At 40.7% G+C, this 19,871-nt stretch overlaps 1 protein-coding gene and 1 pseudogene across 3 annotated transcripts; one reads left to right on the plus strand and one right to left on the minus strand.

Moving 5' to 3' along the window:
• On the minus strand, positions 1-9,442 carry LOC107279349 (protein FAR1-RELATED SEQUENCE 5-like; annotated as a pseudogene).
• Positions 9,443-11,055: 1,613 nt separating this feature from the next.
• On the plus strand, positions 11,056-19,225 carry LOC4350092 (uncharacterized). Of its 3 annotated transcripts, none has more exons than XM_026021146.2 (8): positions 11,056-11,423; positions 12,200-12,682; positions 13,015-13,395; positions 17,225-17,322; positions 17,438-17,484; positions 17,942-17,982; positions 18,554-18,890; positions 18,991-19,225. In XM_026021146.2, the coding sequence occupies exons 1-7, from the start codon at positions 11,268-11,270 to the stop codon at positions 18,875-18,877; spliced, it is 1,530 nt and encodes a 509-aa protein (XP_025876931.1). In that variant the 5' UTR covers positions 11,056-11,267; the 3' UTR covers positions 18,878-18,890; positions 18,991-19,225. The 3 variants fall into 3 exon arrangements, with proteins under 3 accessions (XP_025876931.1, XP_015616009.1, XP_025876932.1); XM_015760523.3 differs by having other exon boundaries at positions 18,554-18,873; XM_026021147.2 differs by lacking the exons at positions 17,225-17,322; positions 17,438-17,484; positions 17,942-17,982; positions 18,554-18,890; positions 18,991-19,225 and adding an exon at positions 16,792-17,219.
• The last annotated feature ends 646 nt before the right edge of the window (positions 19,226-19,871 follow it).

The following is a 19,871-nucleotide window of genomic DNA, read 5'->3' on the forward strand; positions in this document are numbered from 1 at the left end:
TCATCTGCTGCTCTCCTCATCTTCCTCTTGGCCGCACGCAACCATGGTTGCTCTCGCGTTGTCGGCGGCCAGGCTCGCCGGCTTGGCGTGGTCTGCACTCCGCATACTCGTCGGCTTGGTGTAGTTCAATGGTCAGTACCAAATGTGGAACTCCCTTGTTGCTGGCAACTACTATTTGCTATGGTGAAGAAGTGAAGAATTGAAGATCGAAACTTTTTTCACCATACAGCTGCATTAAGGTAGTTTTATTTGATAAGTTCATTTTTGCAAACACCTCTTGTGTTTTGATGCTTCTAAATTATTATGATTTTTTTCACATGAGCCAAACAACATGTTTGGTGGGAACCATATATTTGATGCTAATACAAGAGAAAGTACTAGTATGATTTGACAGCTTGAATCGACATGGGAATTCAGATTAAGATCCAATCTTACAAGTTGTAATGTGATTGGAAATTGGTAAAGGTGCTAATTAATATGAAAAAAAGGTGGGGATTTTAATTTAAATGGGCAAACATGCTATAGGGATATGTATCAAATGTCTGTGCAGTCTCTTCATGCTGCATCCCTTGACTTTGTTTAGAAGTTCGAAATAACCAGATGACTGAAGTAATGAAGCACCTTCAACATGATAGTAGTCTGGCATTTGCATGTGATTGTAGTTAGTGGGAATCTCTGAACGACCCTGAATCTGTATAAGGCAAATAATAATCAGTAGCACTGATAAGAGAGTCTCTGCCAAGTGTGTGTGTGTGTGTATATATATATCTTGAATCTACTAACCTGCATCATGGTGTATGGCAGTGATGGTGTTACCACCTCTGCTTGTACTGGACACTTTGATGTGCTTGAATCACTCTTTTTCTTTTTACTCCATTGTGTTGCCTTGTCAAAACCACCAATTGGTCTCCTCGACCCACGAATGGCTTTCTCCTTAACCTTTATGCCTCTTGCTTTACTCGGGCCAACATTTTCCTCTGTGCCTATGATAAAATATTTTTGAGATAGCTGATTTAGATTATAACATAGTAGTCACTAGCATAAGTACTATTCAACTCAGAGTAGGATACAAACCTGATTTATCCAAATCTGGATCAGGCCTTATACTCAAGTATTTCTCCACATCTTCTGCTAACTTTTGTGCATTGTTGGCAGCCATTAAGTATGTTTCATCAGATTCTGCAGCTCGAGATGCTATTTTAACAAACATTCTGCACAAGTCTCTCCTGCGCGTTGATAACTTTATTTTAGGATCTTCATGAGTACTGCAGTTGCTCTTTATATGTAGAGATTTTGCATCAATGGTCCATCTTTGTAGTATGTATTGCTTAGGAATTTCTTTTATATTGTTAACATCAAGTATCTTCAATGCATGGCAACATAGGATTCCGAGAAATTCAAACTTCTTGCAGCTGCACCTGACTTTACCTTCTGTTGGAGAAAATTTTATAACATGCTCATGGTGCTTACCGTGAACTTTTAATTTGTACATTTCAGCATCAATATCACCACAGTAGTATAGGTCACAGTTCAATGTTTGCAACACTTGTTCCTGAAACACTTTAAATATTGCTGGAGTATAAATTCTTGTTGCTTGCCTTAATATTGTCAAATCTACTTTTGGCCATGGTGTACTTTGTGTTGTCTTAAAGTCATTTTTGACTTCCTCATATCTTTTGTCTGACAACAACCTGTCAAAGTGTTCCAAGAAGGTAAGTATGTCATATTTCACACTGATATAGCCCTTCAATTCATTGTTCATGCTCTCACTTCTCTGTGTTCCACTCATATCAGCAGAAAATGTGTTTCTCCCATACACTAATGCCCATTGCTCTTTTTTCTGAAATAGCCTCTCAAGCCATTTGTTCTCCTGCAGATCATACTTTTTAAGCATTCTATTCCATGCATTTATAAATTCATCTTCCTCCTCTTTGTCATAAATACAATTCTGAAAATCTGCATTGAATTTCTTGTACTCCTTCACAACTCCAGCAAGGTGTTTGCAGGCATTTTGGTTCATATGCCAAACACAAATTCTATGATGACTTTCTGGCATGACTAACTTGATTGCTTTGGCCATTGCTGCGTCTTCATCAGTCAATATAGTCTGTGGCTTCTTTCCAGACATGGCTTTTAAAAATGTCTTGAAAAGCCAAACAAAACTATCAGCAGTTTCATCATACAAAAGTGCAGCACCAAAAACAACGCTTTTCTTATGATTATCCACACCAACAAGCAAACCAAATGGACGACCATCATTTAGTTTTCTCTATGTTGTGTCAAAACAAAGAACATCACCAAAAACTTCATAATCAGCAATCATTTTAGAATCAGTCCAGAAAATATTTGTTATCAAGTCATCCTCATCAACCTGAATGGAATAGAAAAAATTAACATCTTCCGATGATTTTTTCTCCATATATTCCAAGACTCCCCCTGTGTCACCTTCGTTTACCTTCAATGACCTCTTTGAATATAATATATTCTTCATGTCTTCACGAGTAAATCCAAGATTCTCATATCCACCCGCTTCTTTTGCCATTAAATCAATAGTAGCCTTATTAGAAATGCCTACTGATTTTGCATTTTCAGCACTTGCCATCTGTGCTTCAGTTATTTTTCTTTGAGATCTTAAGTAGAGGGCCTGACTTCCAGTAGCAAGAATGTGGTTATGCTCGTGCAAGAATTCATATATGCAATACAATCCATCATCCCTAAGACTTATCTTCATGCATGCTCGGCACATACATCGTGTTTCTGGCCTACTAAAACACTGACCGTAATTTGAAATTTGGTCTTCTCTTTTATCATGACCACGAGTACCTATTGTTAAATAAAACTAACTTAGTATATGAATTCTATATGAACACTGAACTTTGTAAATATAAGTTGGAACTAGTACCTGCACGAGAACAACAAAATGTCCGATTCTTTATTATGGTGGAATCTTTCACATAATGGTAACTGCTTCTTCGAATGCTAAAACCCATGTCTCGAGCATAGGCATTATAGAAATCATATGCCTCTTGTTCACTGTTGAATTTCATACCAATGATTGGTGCCTTCCCTTTGGAGGGATCTGCTTGTGGAGTAGCTTCAATTTTACTAGGATCCTGATTAATATACCCGTTTTTTATTTGAGACAAATTAGAAAAGAAGAAAAACTTTCATGAAACTTACAGAAAAAAAGGGCTAATAGAAAAGAAGCAAAACTTCTATGAGATTTACTGAACGGAGATATGATGTGCTTGTAGTGATCAAGTCTCAATGATTACTAATAAAAGAAAGTGAAAACATTATGAAGTCTTACTGTCTCTAATTCCCCTTCCAGGTTACCATGAAAGCTTGTCCCTGGATGATGCAGTACAAACGTTCCAGCAGAGGCAGCTGGTTCCGTCGGCATGGTTGTCACTTGTTCATGCAGTGAATCGGTGACCTTGATTGACCTTGGAAGATTAGATAGAGAGGCCATTGTTGTTGCGAAGAAGATGATTGTGATCCGATAATAATGTGCCATATGTAAAGCTTAATCTATTTTCTGAAAAACTGTCTAATGGTTTGGCGCCTTAATTTTTATTTGGCGCCTTTGTTTCCCTGGAGGGCCACGCTAATTAGGATTAATCGCTAACTGCGTAATCTGGTAATTGACGGAGAGAATAATCATGTAATCTCCGTTTATGGTGGGGCCACACAAAAAGAATCGACAAACGGATGCCCTCCACATGGTACGGAACACGGATAGAAACACAACAACGGAACAGTGAAGCCGCAGCCGAGAAGAGTGGAGGAAGATGAGATGTTGGATGACATATGGGCCTGGCTTTTTCTTATTTTATGGATGACGGGACTGCTAGATAAGCAGATGAATAGCCTGACATTTTCTTATTTCAGCCCTGTCTAGTTCACCCCAACTATCCCAAACTTCTAACTTTCCATCACATCACATCATATCTAAAATTTTTTTACACATATAAACTTTCAACTTTTTTTTCAAACTTCCAACTTTCCCTAAACTTCTAATTTTTTTTAGGAACTAAACATAGCCTTCGTAGATGATTGGACTGGTATTTAGGCGAAGAGCCAAAGAGGCCTTCATCAACTACCCAGCAAAGACATTAATCAACTGGTACTGGCTAGAAGAGTTGAAGGGGTCTTAAGTTGTGTTCGGCACAGAAAGTTTTCTGCTAAATGGTGAGTTTTTTTTTCAAAAGAAAAATCGATAGGAAAGTTGCTTTGCTAATCCATTTTCAATCTTTTAGCTAATACTTAATTAGTCATCATTAATTAGTCATCAGCTAATGAGTCACTTCATTTTGTGTGCACGGGCTAATTAGTCAACAGCACGTACGCATTCTAAAATAGTCGTGAGAAATGAGTGACTTCATATTCTAATTAAAATACTTATTTAAGCCTATCTTAGCCGTTGGGACCAGATTATGGCCCTCTTTGTTTAGGCTTAAATTTATTGGCTTAGACTTTTAAGTCAGCTTATTGGCTTATAAGATGTATTTAATGTCCTAAATTTAATGGTGGAGTCATGCATCTACCTCACATAAACCAAAAAATCTTATCCAACCTAACTTTTGGCTTAATAGTGTTAGAGTGGCTTATGGCTTCAAAAAAGCCAAACGAGAAAGCTGTTTGTTTATTTAGGCTTAGACTTTTCATCTTATAAATTGACTTATAAGCCTAAACAAAGAGAGCCTATATACAGTATATTTAAGCATCACTTTCCTTTTCTTTCGTATGCCTCTCCGCCCCACCTCAGCCTATGTTAGGCCATTCCCAACCCAATGACTAGGATGGAGTCATGGAGTCTATAGCATTAAATAAGCTGCCACCTAAAATGAAAAATGATGTGGCAAGTGAATAAATGAGGAAAGAGAATAAAACCATGTCTTGCATGAGACTTGGTTTCTACACGATATCCAAAACATCATGTGAGATAAGTAGCATTAAATTTAAGTATAGAATAGTGGTGTTTGCATTGGAAGAGTAGTGTCTAGTACTAGTTTCTTGATGATGTGGAGTTTATGGAAACTATGTCTAGTATCTTGGGTTGGGAATGGCCTTAGCATGTGCAGATGTGCTTCATTGTAGAGCTCTGCATGCAATTAGAAAGTATGCATGCATGCTAAACATGGTTGGTTTAATTTTTTTGGCAACTTCATACTATTTTTTCTCCTAAATTACTTCTCCAAACTATGATCCAATTACACTATTAAATTTGTTGCTATTAATTTTTTACAACAAGACCACATGTTTCGATGAAAAAAAGGTATTTAGCTTTGTTAATTCTTTTAAATGTTGCACGTGGATTAATTTAAATGTTTCAATAAGTATTTTAGAATGTTTGACTAGTTAATTTACAAATGTTGTACGGTGCTCTTTGAATATTTCGGCAAATATTGTGTAATGTCTCTATAGTTACAACTTAATGTTCCTACATGATAAAACATGTTCAATATAAAGTTTTTCAAATATATCATATGTCCCCCATGATTCTTTTTATGTTTTACTCGTTGGGACTCAATGCTTCATATATTGGTTGACTATTTTTAAATGTTGCATATCTCTGAAAGTGAATTAAAAACAATATTTTACAAGTGGTGAAACAATGTTCGATTTTTTTTTATCAAAATATAATCATGTGATATCATGTTATAAAGATTGAATTATAAGTAATATAACACTGTAATCGGATAATAGACCAAATAAATATTTTAAGAAAAAAATCAAAAGAAAGGAAAATGTGTAAATGTACCTGCAAAGACCTTGCTGCAGACATGCATGGGCACATTGACATGCACTTAGGGATGAAACTGGTTCGGATAGTTTCCGTCCGTCTGGACCAATTTTCGGATTCGGAAAAATTCGGTCGGAACTATCCGGAATTTCTCGGATTCGGAAACGTATTCGGATTTTTTTCTCGCATACGAAAACGAATACAGTAAGGTGATATCCAACGGAATCGGAAAACGGTCGGAAACTATCCGGGATTTTTCATCGGATATCCGGAGATATTTTTCAGCAAAAAAAATAAAAAGAAACCCAGAAACCCTAGCCGGCTAGCCGGCCGGGCCAGCTGCCCGCTGCCGCCGCCCGGCGCCGCCCGCCGTGTGAGCCCACCAGCAGGCTCTGCCGCCCACCGCCGCGCGGTGCGCCGCTCGAGCCCGCCTGCCGCGCGGCGCACCGCTCTCGGCCGATCGCCGCCTGCCCCGCCCCGCGTTGGCTCATCCGGCCGCCGCCCGCCTTGTGCCCTGTGGTGTGTGGATGAGAGGAAGTGAGAGAGAGAGAGAGAGTAGAAAGTGTGTGTGAGAGAGAGGAGAGGAAGAGTCAAGAGGATAAGGTTGGGGTGAAAAAAAATTGGTGGATTTTTTTTCAATGTAAAAATCAATTTTTATTTTATATGTGGCTCTTTAAAATGAATTTAAAGGCACTAAATCAACTCATTTGAAAAAAGTTGTTAAAAACAAAGTTGTATAACTTATTGAGATCTATCATTTTTATTTTGGTCATTTCTCCGTCCGAGTTTGATTAAATTATATAAAAATTTGAATTTAAAAATATAAGAAATTCAAATAATTTTTCGGGTAGTAAATGATTTCAAATGAAAAAATTGTCAACAACAAAGTTCTATAACGCATCAACATGTACAACTTTTGTTTTGGTCATTTTTCTATATGACTTTGTTTGAACCGTTTGAATTTGAATTTCAAATCTATATGACTTTGTTTGAACCGTTTGAATTTGAATTTCAAAATATGACAACTTCAAATAATATTTTGAAATACTAAATGATTTCAACTGAAAAAGTCATCGACAACAAAGTTGTATAACTCATCAAGATCTATAACTTTTATTTTGGTCATTTCTTCATCCAACAAAGTGATAGTAATATTGTTAACAAAATCTACATCTATCTTATTTGGTTCTATAAACTATAAGAGAGATATGTAAACTTTGTGAACAATATTACTATCACTTTATTAGATAAAGAAATGACCAAAATAAAAGTTGTATGTGTTGATGAGCTCTACAACTTTTATGTTCATGACTTTTTCAGCTGAAAATAATTACAGCTTCAAAATATTATTTGAAGTTTTGAAATTCAAATTTTTAATTGATAAAACAAAGTCACAAGAAAAAAATGGCCAAAATAATAGCGGTAAGAACACAATAACATGATAAAGCATGATTTTAGAAACATTTAGGAAAAAGAATCATCTAATTTAGAGTTCATATGAGTGAGATAAATTAGTTTCAAATTTCCAAATTTTATTTTTGCATACGGCTTCTTAAGTCCCTTAAATGGTCCACATACAAACAAATGAAAAAAATTCAATTCTGAAAAATAACCACTCAAATTTTTAAAAACTTTCAATTGAAATGTTCAACCCAAAATTTAAAATATTCAACCAATTTTCAAAAATTTCAATGTGCCTACGAAAATTTCGGTGATACACATTAATTTATTTGTTTCATGATAACATAAATTTATATGGAAAGTAAACATAACATTTTCTATCTCCCCCTTGCCCTTATAAATAGAGATAAAATTTGAAAATAATGATGTTTTGATGGCTACATCTCTTTCTCGTTTTAAGAAGCTTATTTTGAGGGGTCTTCATATTTTGATAATTATTCGTTATCGTATTCGTTTCGATTCGTATTCGCTCCGTATCTGTATTCGATAATATTCGATTCCGTTTTCGTATCCGGGTTTCCGATTCTGATTTCGATTCCGAGAAAAAATATGAAAACGAATATGATAGAGCTAGTTTCCGACCGTATTCGATTCGTTTTCATCCCTACATGCACTGGATATAGTTTGATCAATAGCCTAACATGCATTCAGCCACATCATTTAGAAATAAGAGCTAGCCATTGGATCATTTCCATGTTTTAATCACAACCATTCATTTTGTACCTATTATTCCTCATTAATTAGTATATAAGTCAGAATAAAATGTTATTGCCATAAATAAGTTACACTATCACCATCTTTGGCACCATTGCATAACACTTTTTCATCTCAGCCTATATATACTCATAACTATATTTTGAAAATTTATAACTGTATTGCAGCTGCACCTCGCGGGGTGTCATCTACTATCAGAAAATAAGAAAAGAAGAGAGAGGAGGAGTTAGGCGTGAGTTGGGCATCCGATTTAAGAAAAAGTGCATTTTGACTCCCTTAACGTAGGACAAATCTAATTCGTACTCTTTGACCAGAAAATTGGATAGGACGACTCCTTCAATTATTAAAACTGGTGTAATTTGACTCTCTTAGTGGTTACGGAAAACAGTTTTGCTGACGTGGCCCTGTGACCCGGTCCAATCGGCGGACTCAACATGTGGGACCCATATGTCAGTGTCATATTTTCTTCTCCCCTCTTTCTTTTCTCATTTTCTCCCCTTTTTCTTCAGGGCGGTGGTCGGTGGTCTGCGAGGAGAGGAGCGAAGTGGCGAGAGGGTCTCGACATGATGTGCTCGAGCAGCACGTCGGCATCGGCGGGCAGTGGGTGTAGTACACAGCGACCGACGGCGGCGACCCGCTCGGCGTGGCCGGCGTGCATAGCATGTACATGTCGGAAGGAGGTGGGGACGGGATTCGCGACGGGTTCCTCGGGCGGTTCCTACTTGGGGAGGGTGGCCAAATTTACATATTAAGAAAAATATCATTACAATTTGTCTATTTGTAGCCATGTCACTAAAATTTTACAAAATTAGAACCGTGCCACTGCCGTTACTTTTCCCATCCTTCTCCATCTTTCTCCGTCTTCTTCCTTCTCGCTTCCGTCTTCTCTCTCCATCTCTCTGCTGTCATGCCTCTGTCGCGCCTCATCGTGGAGGACGAGAACCGCACAGCCATCGGCGTGCTCGGCGCCATCCCGCCACGCTGACGGAGTAGCGGACGTGTGGAGCGGTGGCAGTAGCAAGAGAGACGGCGCTGACGGCGCGTGAAGCGAGCCATCTCCCGCAGTGAGGCGAGATCGGAGGAGAGAGAGCTTGCCGGCGACCCAACCATGGCAGGCGGCGGCGGCGCATGGCAGCTCCGCTTTCTCCTCTCCCTCCTCTTCCGGATTTGGCGGCAAAACCCAAGCGGGTGAAATCCCCAAATCCCCTGTCTCCTCCTTCTCCGCCACCACATGGATCCAGCTGTTGGCTTGCCGATCTGGTGGTGGGGGCAACCTCCTCCACAGCAACGACCATCCTCCTCCGCCACCTCGACACCGCCACCGTGCTCTGGCCTGCCTCCCGCACCCCCGGCTTCCTCGACGGTGATGGCTTCGTCCTCTTCTCCATGGGCGGCACCATAGCCGCCGCTGTCCTCCACCGCATCGACGCTGCCACCGCACTCTGCGCTCTGGCCTGCCTCCCGCGCTCCCGGCCTTCTCGGAGGTGATGGCTTCGTCCTCTTCTCCATGGGCGGCGCCATCGCTGCCGCCGTCTTCCGCCACCTCGACTCCGCCACCACGCTCTTGCCTGCCTCCTACGCCGGTGAGGATTGAAGGCGACGGCACCACGTGCGGCGGTGAGGACGGAACGAAGGAAGAAGACAAAAAAAAATGTAGGGGATGGATAAAAAACATCACGGCAGTGGCACGGTTTTAATTTTATAAAATTTCAATATCACGATTATGAATAGACAAATTATAATGATATTTTTCTAAATATATAGGAAAAAATTACAATTGCAGGAATCCAATTAACGAATTAAATTTGAAAATATACTGTTGATTAGTTTTTTTTCTCAGAAATATTTGGGATGTAAATTTTTTTTTGGCAGAAATATACTATCAGTCTCGCACAACCGTTACGCGAAAATGACGTGAGCATGATGATACAGACGTTCTCACACGAGGAAAACGCGAGACTTTGCAGTATCGCGTAACGACGTCACGAGACCGTGCGGTGTCGCGCAACGGAAAACGAAACCACGCGTCCTCGGGCGCACGGAGAAGCCACATCACAAGCGCGTGAGCGAACGGCTTGCTTAGAAAGTAGCCGCATTATTAGTGATTAATTAATAATAATTAGTAATTAATGAGGTTGATTAGCGATTAATTAATCGATAATTAAGCCATTCGGTCTCGCTCCTTCTCGCTATTTCCTCGCGGTCTCGCGTTTTCTTCGTGCGAGATCGTCCATATCATCATGCCCACGTCATTCTCACGTGACTGTTGTGCGAGACCGATAGTATATTTCTACCAAAAATTTACGGCCCGAATATTTACGAGAAAAAAACAAATTAAAAGTATATTTGCAAATTTAATTCTCCAATTAATAACCCAGATAATAATACAGTTCCATTCCTATTGGGCTCATGAGGCCTGTTATGTCGGTGGCCCACGTGAGGAACGCCGGCCTGCACGCCGCACCTCTCCCTCTTCAGGCGTTTCCATCCATACACCATACCCACCCACACTACTGCCCCTCATTCCCTCTATAGATGGCCATATGGCCCGAGGCCCACGGCCCGGCACGAAGCCCGCAATTTTGGCCCGGCCCAAGCACAGCCCGGCCCGACTAGGGTCGTGCCCGTGCCGGCCCGGCCCGACAGCCGGGCCGTGCCTGGGCTGCACCCTCGGCACGGTGGGCCGGCCCGGTACGGCCCAATCAAATAAAAAAATACAGGGATGAAAAATAGACTTATATAATCGTATAAGGCATGGCCCAAGACAATAGGTATACAAAATAGACTTATTATCCAGCCATTTAAACACAGCCCACAGAGTTGAGGGACCAAAAATAGACTTATTTCCAGCCATTTAAACACAGCCACTGAGTTGACGGACCAAATATAGACTTTTTCTGTGAGGCAGCACAATAGCCCATCATACCTTCGGGCCGGCCCGGCAAACCCCGAGTAGTATTGGGCCGTGCCTGGGCCGTGTATGCCACCCGTGGGCTGGCACGGCACGGCCCGGTGCGTCGGTCGAGCCGTGCCGGCCCGACAAGCCTCGGCCCAGGCACGGCCGGGCTTGGGCCGTGCCGTGCCAGGCGGCCCAGATGGCCATCTATAATTCCCTCCCTCTCTTGTCCTCATGCACGACCACGAGGAGGCGACCGCCGCCGCACCTCTCCTCCTCTTCCACGACGAGGCGCCGGTCTCGCCGGCGGAGCCCAGCATCGCCGGCAGATCCACGTCGAGCATCGCGGCAGGAGCAGGACAGGGAGAGGCCGAGGACACAGCGAAAGGGGATCGATCGATCGATCGATCTAGGGTTTTTTGAGCTCCGCCACCCGCCCCCTCCTTCCCGATGGAGACCCCCTCCGCTCCCGCTCCCGGGGATGGAAACTCGGCTCCCGCATCATCTCGGGTGACGTTTGAGGATATGCTTCGCAGCTGCGATCAGAGTTATTATCAAATGCTCGGGTTCCCTGACGCTGCTTCCTACTTCGAGGCAAAGGAGCGGGTAGGTACCCAGATTATCCCTTCTCCGTATGGATCGATCGATCGATCGACCGAATTGCAATATCTTCCCTTCAGACATTCATTTGGCTCACTGGTTATGCAATCATTTTGCGACTAACTATAAATATGGCGACATGTTTTTTGGGGAAAAAATACTAGTCTGTTGCTGATAACAGGTCGGCAACACAGCAAAGAGACATATTTGGTTGGCAAAACAGTTAGATTAAATTTCCTGCAACATATAATATTTAGCAAGAATATAACCTAGACTAGATCGGTGGTAAGAATTCATATGAACAAGCTCCAATCAAATTTCAAATTTTTATTATCTATCTATATAAAAGTTACATCAGAGTTACAGTGCAATTACAATGTAACTTTGTTGTAATTATATATAATTATGGTGTCATTGTGCTGTAATTTTAACCAAACAAAAAGCAAGCTAGTGCTAGCTGTCTGTTCCCGGTGTAAAATGTTGATTTAGCTACCTGTTTCACACTGCTACATGCAGGGCCCTTATGGAGTGTAGAAAACTAGTGTTGTCTTCTTTAGTTGGATAGAAGCATGAATCATAACACAGATCAAACGGTCAAACAACTTACTGTGATTAAGCAAAAAATCTGTTGACACAACTATAGCAACTCCAATGATTTTTGGCTTCCTTTGTAGAATTTGTTGGGTCAGTATATTGATTACGCAATGTTTCTTTTTGGGCTTCCTTTGTAGAATTTTTGGGTCTGTACTGATTATGCACTGTTTTCTTGGCTTCCTTTGTAGAATTTGTTGGCTCAGTACTCGCGTCAGGTATTCCCTCTGCTATGGCCTATACTGGAGAAGGATAGCCTCACGCGCTTCAATCGACTTTGCCAAGGGTGGTCGCGCTTGATGGGCCTTCGTGGTTTCATTTACCCGGAGATTCTCAGCTCCATTGTCGCCAACAACGCTTTGCGCTGTGCCAGAGTGGCCCTGCAAGGCAGCTCTCCGTTGCGCGGACGTCGTGCCGATCCCAACGGCCTCCATCCTTATGGCTACACGGCTCTCCACCTGGCCGCTGAGACGTTCAGCGTCGAAATGGTCAAGCTCCTCCTCCGCCACGGTGCGTCAGCAAACCACCGCACTGAGGGCGACTACGTCATTGAGGGCCTCCTGCCTCTTCACGTCGCTGTTGAGAATGCCAGCATGCACAAATACCTGGAGGACAATTGGGCTGATGGCCACTCTCCTAACAACCTCATATCTCTCCTCTGTCTGCCAGAGATGGTTAGTGTGCATCTACTATAATAATTTATCGCGAACATCCATCAAGCTACCACTATTTTGTTTCTTTTAGTCTGCTTACATTTACTTCATATGCCATTACTCTCGCCGTTTTGTTCAGTTAACTATGTCCATGAATGCTTACATGTAAGGCAAAAATTATTTACTAGTGGTAGGGTAGCTACCGCCATGCCTCATTTGTTAAGTGAACTTTATCTGATTTCAAGATTTTTTTAAAATCTTGTGCATAACTAAGCCCAATCATTTCTCCTTATTTGTTGCATGCATCCATCGAAACTTGTTTACAGATTTTTCATGTTGCCTCCCATTTGCAGAAGATGTATTTGGACACAACTAGATTAATTGCCCAACATACGCATAACATTGTCGATGAGTTGTGGGATTACATCGATAAGAAGAAGTTTGTCCAGTTAGCAATTTTGCTGCTGGCTTCTCAGAAGCAGCTCCATGGCCCCATAAATAGGAGCCGTGGCAAGGCTAATCTGAATGGGTTTGAATCTATTAGACGGCGCACTTATGAAGCTATCAGTGGCCTACATCTCCAGATGATAGCTATGGTGAATGAGGGGAAAAATGGCAGTGCGCTTAAGAAGCTGAAAGAGAAGAAGGAAGCCCTTCTTACAGCAGACGCACTAGTTGGTATTATAGACAAAGCTGGTCAAGATCTTGAGGATTATATTCAGACTAACTCAGAGGTAGTTCCTAAATGATACCCCCCTTTGTGATACTAATGAGTTTTCATTTTCTATTTTTATGTATGCTTCAAATTTCTGTGATGTTGTGCATGCATGACTTCGTTCTGCTAGGGATGCTCCAATTAGTAAAATGCTTTCTTTTGTGACTTGTCAACAGTAGGAGAGATTCCTATGCAGTTTACCATCTAGTCATCATCCCATAAAAAAGAACTAAACATATCTTTACATAAACCCAAGAGATTGTCAGTGCTGCTTTAAAAGTTTATGTATTCCTGTTTGACAGTAGAATATTTTTTTTTAAAAAAAATGTGTTCAATTTGTAACTTAGTAACTATTTTTATTGATATAGGATAATTCTTTTTGTCACAATGTAGTTCTTTTGTCAGTCATCTAAAAATTAACTAATACAATTTAGGGGTAATTTCGTTCATACCCTTGTTTTGATGTTCAATATCGATTTTATCCTCATTTTTTAGGGTTTTCATTTTTACCCCTGTTTTTTTGAAACGAAGTTTTATTTTACCCCTACTCTGGATGGTCAAGTTAACAAAATGACATTTATACCCTCAGTTGTGGTTGCACATTTGCCCCAATATTTATTCATTAATTCTGTTTTTACCCTGGTTTGGAACATGATTTTGGTTCGGAACATAATTTCGAAACTCAAATGATTTTGACAAACTTTTACTAATACATATGAATGAATGAACAATTTGTAGCCCACCGTATGCACCAATATGTACAGGCAGAAATCACAATGGATCCTAGACAGAAGTGATTCTGTTCTGCAAAATAGGGGCAAGAACGAAATTATCCCTACAATTTAAGATCACTTTCATGGGCTGTGTTTGAAATGTGTACTGCAGGAAATGTAAAAAGGGGTAAATGCCTAGGAATAGGCCTAACATTTGAAGATCTATTTGGATCACATGTTTTATTTTGGGCGAGTGAAACACCTGATAGTTGTTCATATGGCCAATAGCTAAACAAAAAGAAGTTTCATTAAAAAAATGGAGAATTTTGGGATCCATTTGGAAGGGAAGATACATAAAGAGTGGTAGATAGGAATCTCATACTATCTTTCCTGTAAAATTCCTTTGGAATGCAAGAACAACAAAGAAAACCAAGATAGTAAGAGCGCCAAGAACATGCGATGATTCTAGAGCTTCCTCACACATAGGATCACTACTGCCTATCACATCATGAAGTGCCTGTGACCACTTAATCATTAATCATTCTATCACTGTCATGGTTGGCACTGCTGTTGCCATTCATGGTGGTGGTTGTGATGGAAGTAATGGGATGACGGAGAGTAGTAGCCTGGTTGGTTTAGGCAGCCCCAACTTTCCATCACCTTTTTTTTATAAAAAAATGTTTTCTAATTTATTGTCTCTCAGTCTCAGTTGTGTACAATGTGGCCTTTGTAGTGGTAACTAGGTATGAATATCTTCTTTGCCGTCTTGTTGTGTAAAATCGGTTGTGATTCGTGTTTTGTGATGTTTTTGTTTTTTGTTTTTTGGTGTTTCCAAGGGTCCTCCTGTGTTTTCGAAAAAAAAGATATATCTTCTTTGGCTATTTCCACGAATATTTACAGCAAATACAGCCAGTAGGCTACTAGCAGTGGTGCAGCCAGGAACCAGTCCTAGAACTGCCCTTGCCTACTAGCGCGAAGTAGTAGTGTATACCATGTTGAGAAATCTAAAGTAGTGAAAATACTAAAGTTTTTCACCACCACAAAGCGCCAGGTCATCGGATATTTAGGACCGTCGGATGCAGCCACGAATTCAACCGCTGCCATCAGATCTGAAGTGAAGAGGAGTGCAAAATCCTGGTGAATGGTAGAATACTCCAGAGTCTGGCCAACCAATAATAGAAGCCACACCACCATGTATATATAAGAATCACTGAGTGCTCCACCAAAAAAGAACGCAAAACCCAGTGAACAAAAGAAAAAAAAACAACACATCCATTGGAGTAGGTGAAAAAGGTACAAAAAGAAAAAAAGAACGCAAAACCCATCTCCCTAAACGCATCCATTCCACCACTGCCTGCCCACCTCCTCGCCTCCTCCTCACCTCTTCCCCCATTGCTGTTGCCTCCTCCGCCGTGCGCACTCGCCCTCTCCATATCCCCGTCGCCGCAGCAAGCCCACCACCTCAGATCCTCCCCATCCCCTCCGGTAAAGTTCCTCATCCTCCTAGTGCCCGTGACAGCCTCCTAGTCCCCAGCCCCATGCCGTCGCCTTCTCCTCTCTACCCCCGGCGTCTTTTCCCCTCTCTGCACCCGGCATCTCTTCCTCGCACAGTCCACCGCCTCCTCCCCCATTGACGCTAAAGCCTTGAGCTACGCGCTTTCTCATCCCCATCCCAATCACAGCTCCAGAAAATATCGAGGTTCACAACGGTAGATCAAGGCGGGCAACGATAAATCGGATCGCAGCTTCCAGTCACCCCTCGTCAACGGGATCAACACGTCAATAACCCTTGGTATTTGGTGAGTCACAAACTTAGTAAATCCCATCGCCTCCTATCTTTGCCTTCCCAAGCTGTAGCCAGGAACCAGTTGGGGTCAATAAAGAACAGTGATGGGATGGATTGATGAAGAGCAATGTTATAATAATATATTAGAAAGCACATGTCCAACTGTGTTTCGTAAAAAAAAAAGGATTGTTCCTGTGTTTTGTTCAGCAAGGGAATATTAATGTGATAAGCTGATAGCCAACTCAAATGATTTTTTTTTCATGGACAATAGGGTCTTTTTAATTTTTTTTGCCTTCTGAGTTCTGAAGCTGAAAGCCAAGCGCAACAGTTCATGGTCACCATGTGACAATAGGCCCTCTGGTGTGTCCTTGAAGCCTGAGGGCACGTTAACCTTAACCTGTTTAAGTACAAAAAAATTTAGGTTCTACTTGATATATCTTTAAAGCCAACATCGATAGCACCTGTTTAATTGTACACCAATCACCTGAATACTGGAGTTTCTGACTCTGCATTTAGCCTATGTAAATGTCAATCATATATTGCAAACTGTTTATGCACATGTCAATATAGGATTTTAGCGTGAATTTGAGAAACAAAATGTAAATGACTGCATCTGTAATTACTACATACTAGGTACTTCTGCATTTTTGGCTTGCAATATGCTGACCACAAATGGTTGTCAAGCCTGAAATTTATGATGACTTTCTTCACTCATTCTGATAGAGCTTCTTTGATAGAAGAAGTTATATCTTCTTACTCTTTAAGATTCTAGATATTCCTACCCTCAACAGCATATTTCTTCTTACTCTTTACGATTATAGATATCCGTACCCTGTTTAACCTTTACGATATTATATACACTTTGCACCAGCGTATACATATATCTTAAATAGACCATCACATACTAATTTTACAGGTCATCATGGTCGTGCCACGCGCGACCTACGTGGCTAGTGTTATTTGAAGTTATGAACTCAGTACCATGGCAAACAATGTTCTTAAGGTGGCGGCGCCTAGGCAACAATGCACTCCCAGCGCGATGTAGAGCTGCAGGAGATTCAGAAAGGTCAATCTTGTGTTATCAATCTATATAAAACTGATGGTCAAATGTTAAAAGAGTTGGACTTAGGACAAACCTAGATGGACTTATATTTGTGGTAAGAATTTAGTACTTAGAAGACGATCTTTGTGTTTTTACTGTGCTGTACTGTTTGTCTTGAGAGATGTTCTGTTCAAGGGTTATTATGTGCCATGCAGCCACCACCACCCTTGAAATGTATCTGTATAATTGTTGGAATAATGTCTTGAACATTTTTTTAGTGACTTACAAATATTTTGATGAAACGTAGGTAAACCATGAGGAGGTCCTTGAACACGTTTCATCAATTCTAAACAGCAAGGGCATTGTTCCTTCTGGGAAAGGGATAGACACTGCAGACCTTAAATGGTATGTCATCTATTAGCTTCACCTTCACTTATATTCATTCCGTATCTTCTAAAGCACATCCGACATATAGTTGATGAGGCGTTCTTTTCCTAAAATATTCCTTCTTGTTTTGAAGCTACCGATATCCTGGGCAAACATCAATTAATATGTCACATTCACGAGGTTTGTTACTTCTTGGTTGATTTTATTTCTTAATACTAGAAATGAGAAAAATTTATACTTCCACCTGTTGTTTGTGGTGATGCACTACTTTCCAATATTGCAGTATAAAAAACCTGATCTTATCCAGTAAAAAAAGGGGGTGCAACGTAATGTAAAGTGAATCAAAACTGACTGGACCACCACTCTGCTGCTGACCGACAAGTATCAGCTGTGGTGCTCGTAATATTGTCTGCAGATTCTTTTTTTTATTCATGTATGTATTGCTGCTGCCAAGATGCAAGGACAACGATTTTCCTCCATATCGCTAACACCCATAACAATCTTAGCCATTGCCTATTGATTAGATTTCTGGCTATGATTAACTTTCTGTTCCTTTACACTGTGCCTTTATTGAATATAGTTGACCCCTAACCAATTCCTTTATTGAATATAATGGACACTGGGGGAACTAATGAAGCTGACAAGTCATATACCCTTAATGCTGAAGGTTGTAAAAGGGTAAGGTGATACTTTACTAAATTGGAATTGTGGATTATCTTTCTTTTCCCATGTCAAAAATATGTTTACTTCAACAAACATATAATTGCTATGCCGTTTTTTTGCAAGTACTTGACAGCAAAAGCCTTTCAGTTTTGTTGAAAAAAAAAGTTTTAGTCTGATCACTGTAACTTCTTGTGATCCTCCAAATGGCACCGTCAATTCTTATCTTAGTTGTTCAAGTACAGTAGTGTTGTAGTCTACTCCCTTCGTTTCACAATGCAAGTCATTCTAGCATTTCCCACATTCATATTGATGTTAATGAATTTATTAACATCAATATGACTTGCATTTGTAATCTGTTGAGTCTAATTTGTACTTATAGATATTTATAGTGGCATTATTCTTCTGAAGTAACATATCCTATCAACTTGGTCGATTAAATATTTAAGGTGGTATTTGATATAAATTAAATAAACATAACACGTAACCTCTAGTTGCCGCCATGCTGTTTAACAAGTTACCATGTATACTCATTGCTTCCCAGGTGTTTGTTGTTTATACATTCAGATGCTACGTCTCATGTAAACAGATCCCTTCAAAGCGACCATCTAAACTACTGGTCCTAAAAGAAGCGAGAGATAAGTTCTTTCCATACTGGAAATCGGTGCTGTCTGCCCGTTTGCCGGTGAAGATAGTTCCACCCTGTGAACCAAGCAGCAATGACATACAAAGGACTGAACCAAGGAAGGACATCCTAAGTACTGAAGCAAGCAGGAAGGACTTGCAACCCCCAAACAAATCAATCGCGAATCTTGTTTCGACGTCAAAGCCCCGATTGGCAAGCAATTATGAATGCAGGAGGCAGCTTTGTGCTCTTGCTGCGATGTCTCTTAAGGTGTTGAGGCGCACGTGAGTGAATCTATATGGTAATATACCTGTTAAAATACTCCTTTTTTAGGCTACTGCATGATCGTTTCTTTTGTTATAGAATCTTTTATGCTCAATGTTGCTATAATCTTTGTGCAGGCTTGGTAAAGACGAAAGTATCGGCGGCATGAGAGTAGCTGTGCTAGAATCTGTGTTCGTGTTCTTTTGACCTTCGTGGCCGTGTTATATTAACATGTATGTACTTGTCATGAAAATAAGATATATATATACCAGATGTAATGTATTTCAGGCTTGATGCAACCTGGTAACTTGGTAAGATTTCTAGCTGAACACATTGTGCTATCTTTGGGAGTGCCTTAATTTTATGATTAAATGCTGTGGTGCCTTGTGCAATGTGAAGATCGATTTAGGTTTTACTGAAGTATTTATATAGTGGCGCTGCGAATTGTTGTATTTAGTGTAGTCGCTAGTCTCCTGTAACATAGCTATAGAATGGGTATGGCTGCTTGGCTATTTGGCCTTTGGGAAGAAAGCACATACTCTCGTACTGGGGACGTGGAGTATATGCTATGTGACGTCAGAAAATGTATTATTACAGCATACGCTACTAAGTACGGTATTTCGCAGTCTACTTGGCAGGCAGTATTAGCAGGTCTCGTGGACGATCCGCACTAGCTCCCATGTATTGAAATGTGGCACATTAGCTTTGATCCCATCTACTAATTGGCTCTATTGATTTGCGTGCACACATGACGCACGTACACGTACCCATGCATGCATGCATGCATCCTAATTAATTAGTTAGTTAATGCATGCATCATCCTAGCTAATTAGTAATTAGTTATATGTATGCATGCATATAGCCGAACTTAATTAGTTACTACTAGGATGTTAATGATTCAGCTATATGTGATGTATGTGTATGCCCGCCGATGCGATGCATGGTCGCGCATCCGACGATCCGCTCCGGCCGCCTCCTAACTCCACCGATTTCCTTTCCTCCAACCCACCGGCCGTCT

This window comes from Oryza sativa, chromosome 11, assembly GCF_034140825.1.
Source record: "Oryza sativa Japonica Group chromosome 11, ASM3414082v1".
NCBI classification, from domain to species: domain Eukaryota; kingdom Viridiplantae; phylum Streptophyta; class Magnoliopsida; order Poales; family Poaceae; genus Oryza; species Oryza sativa.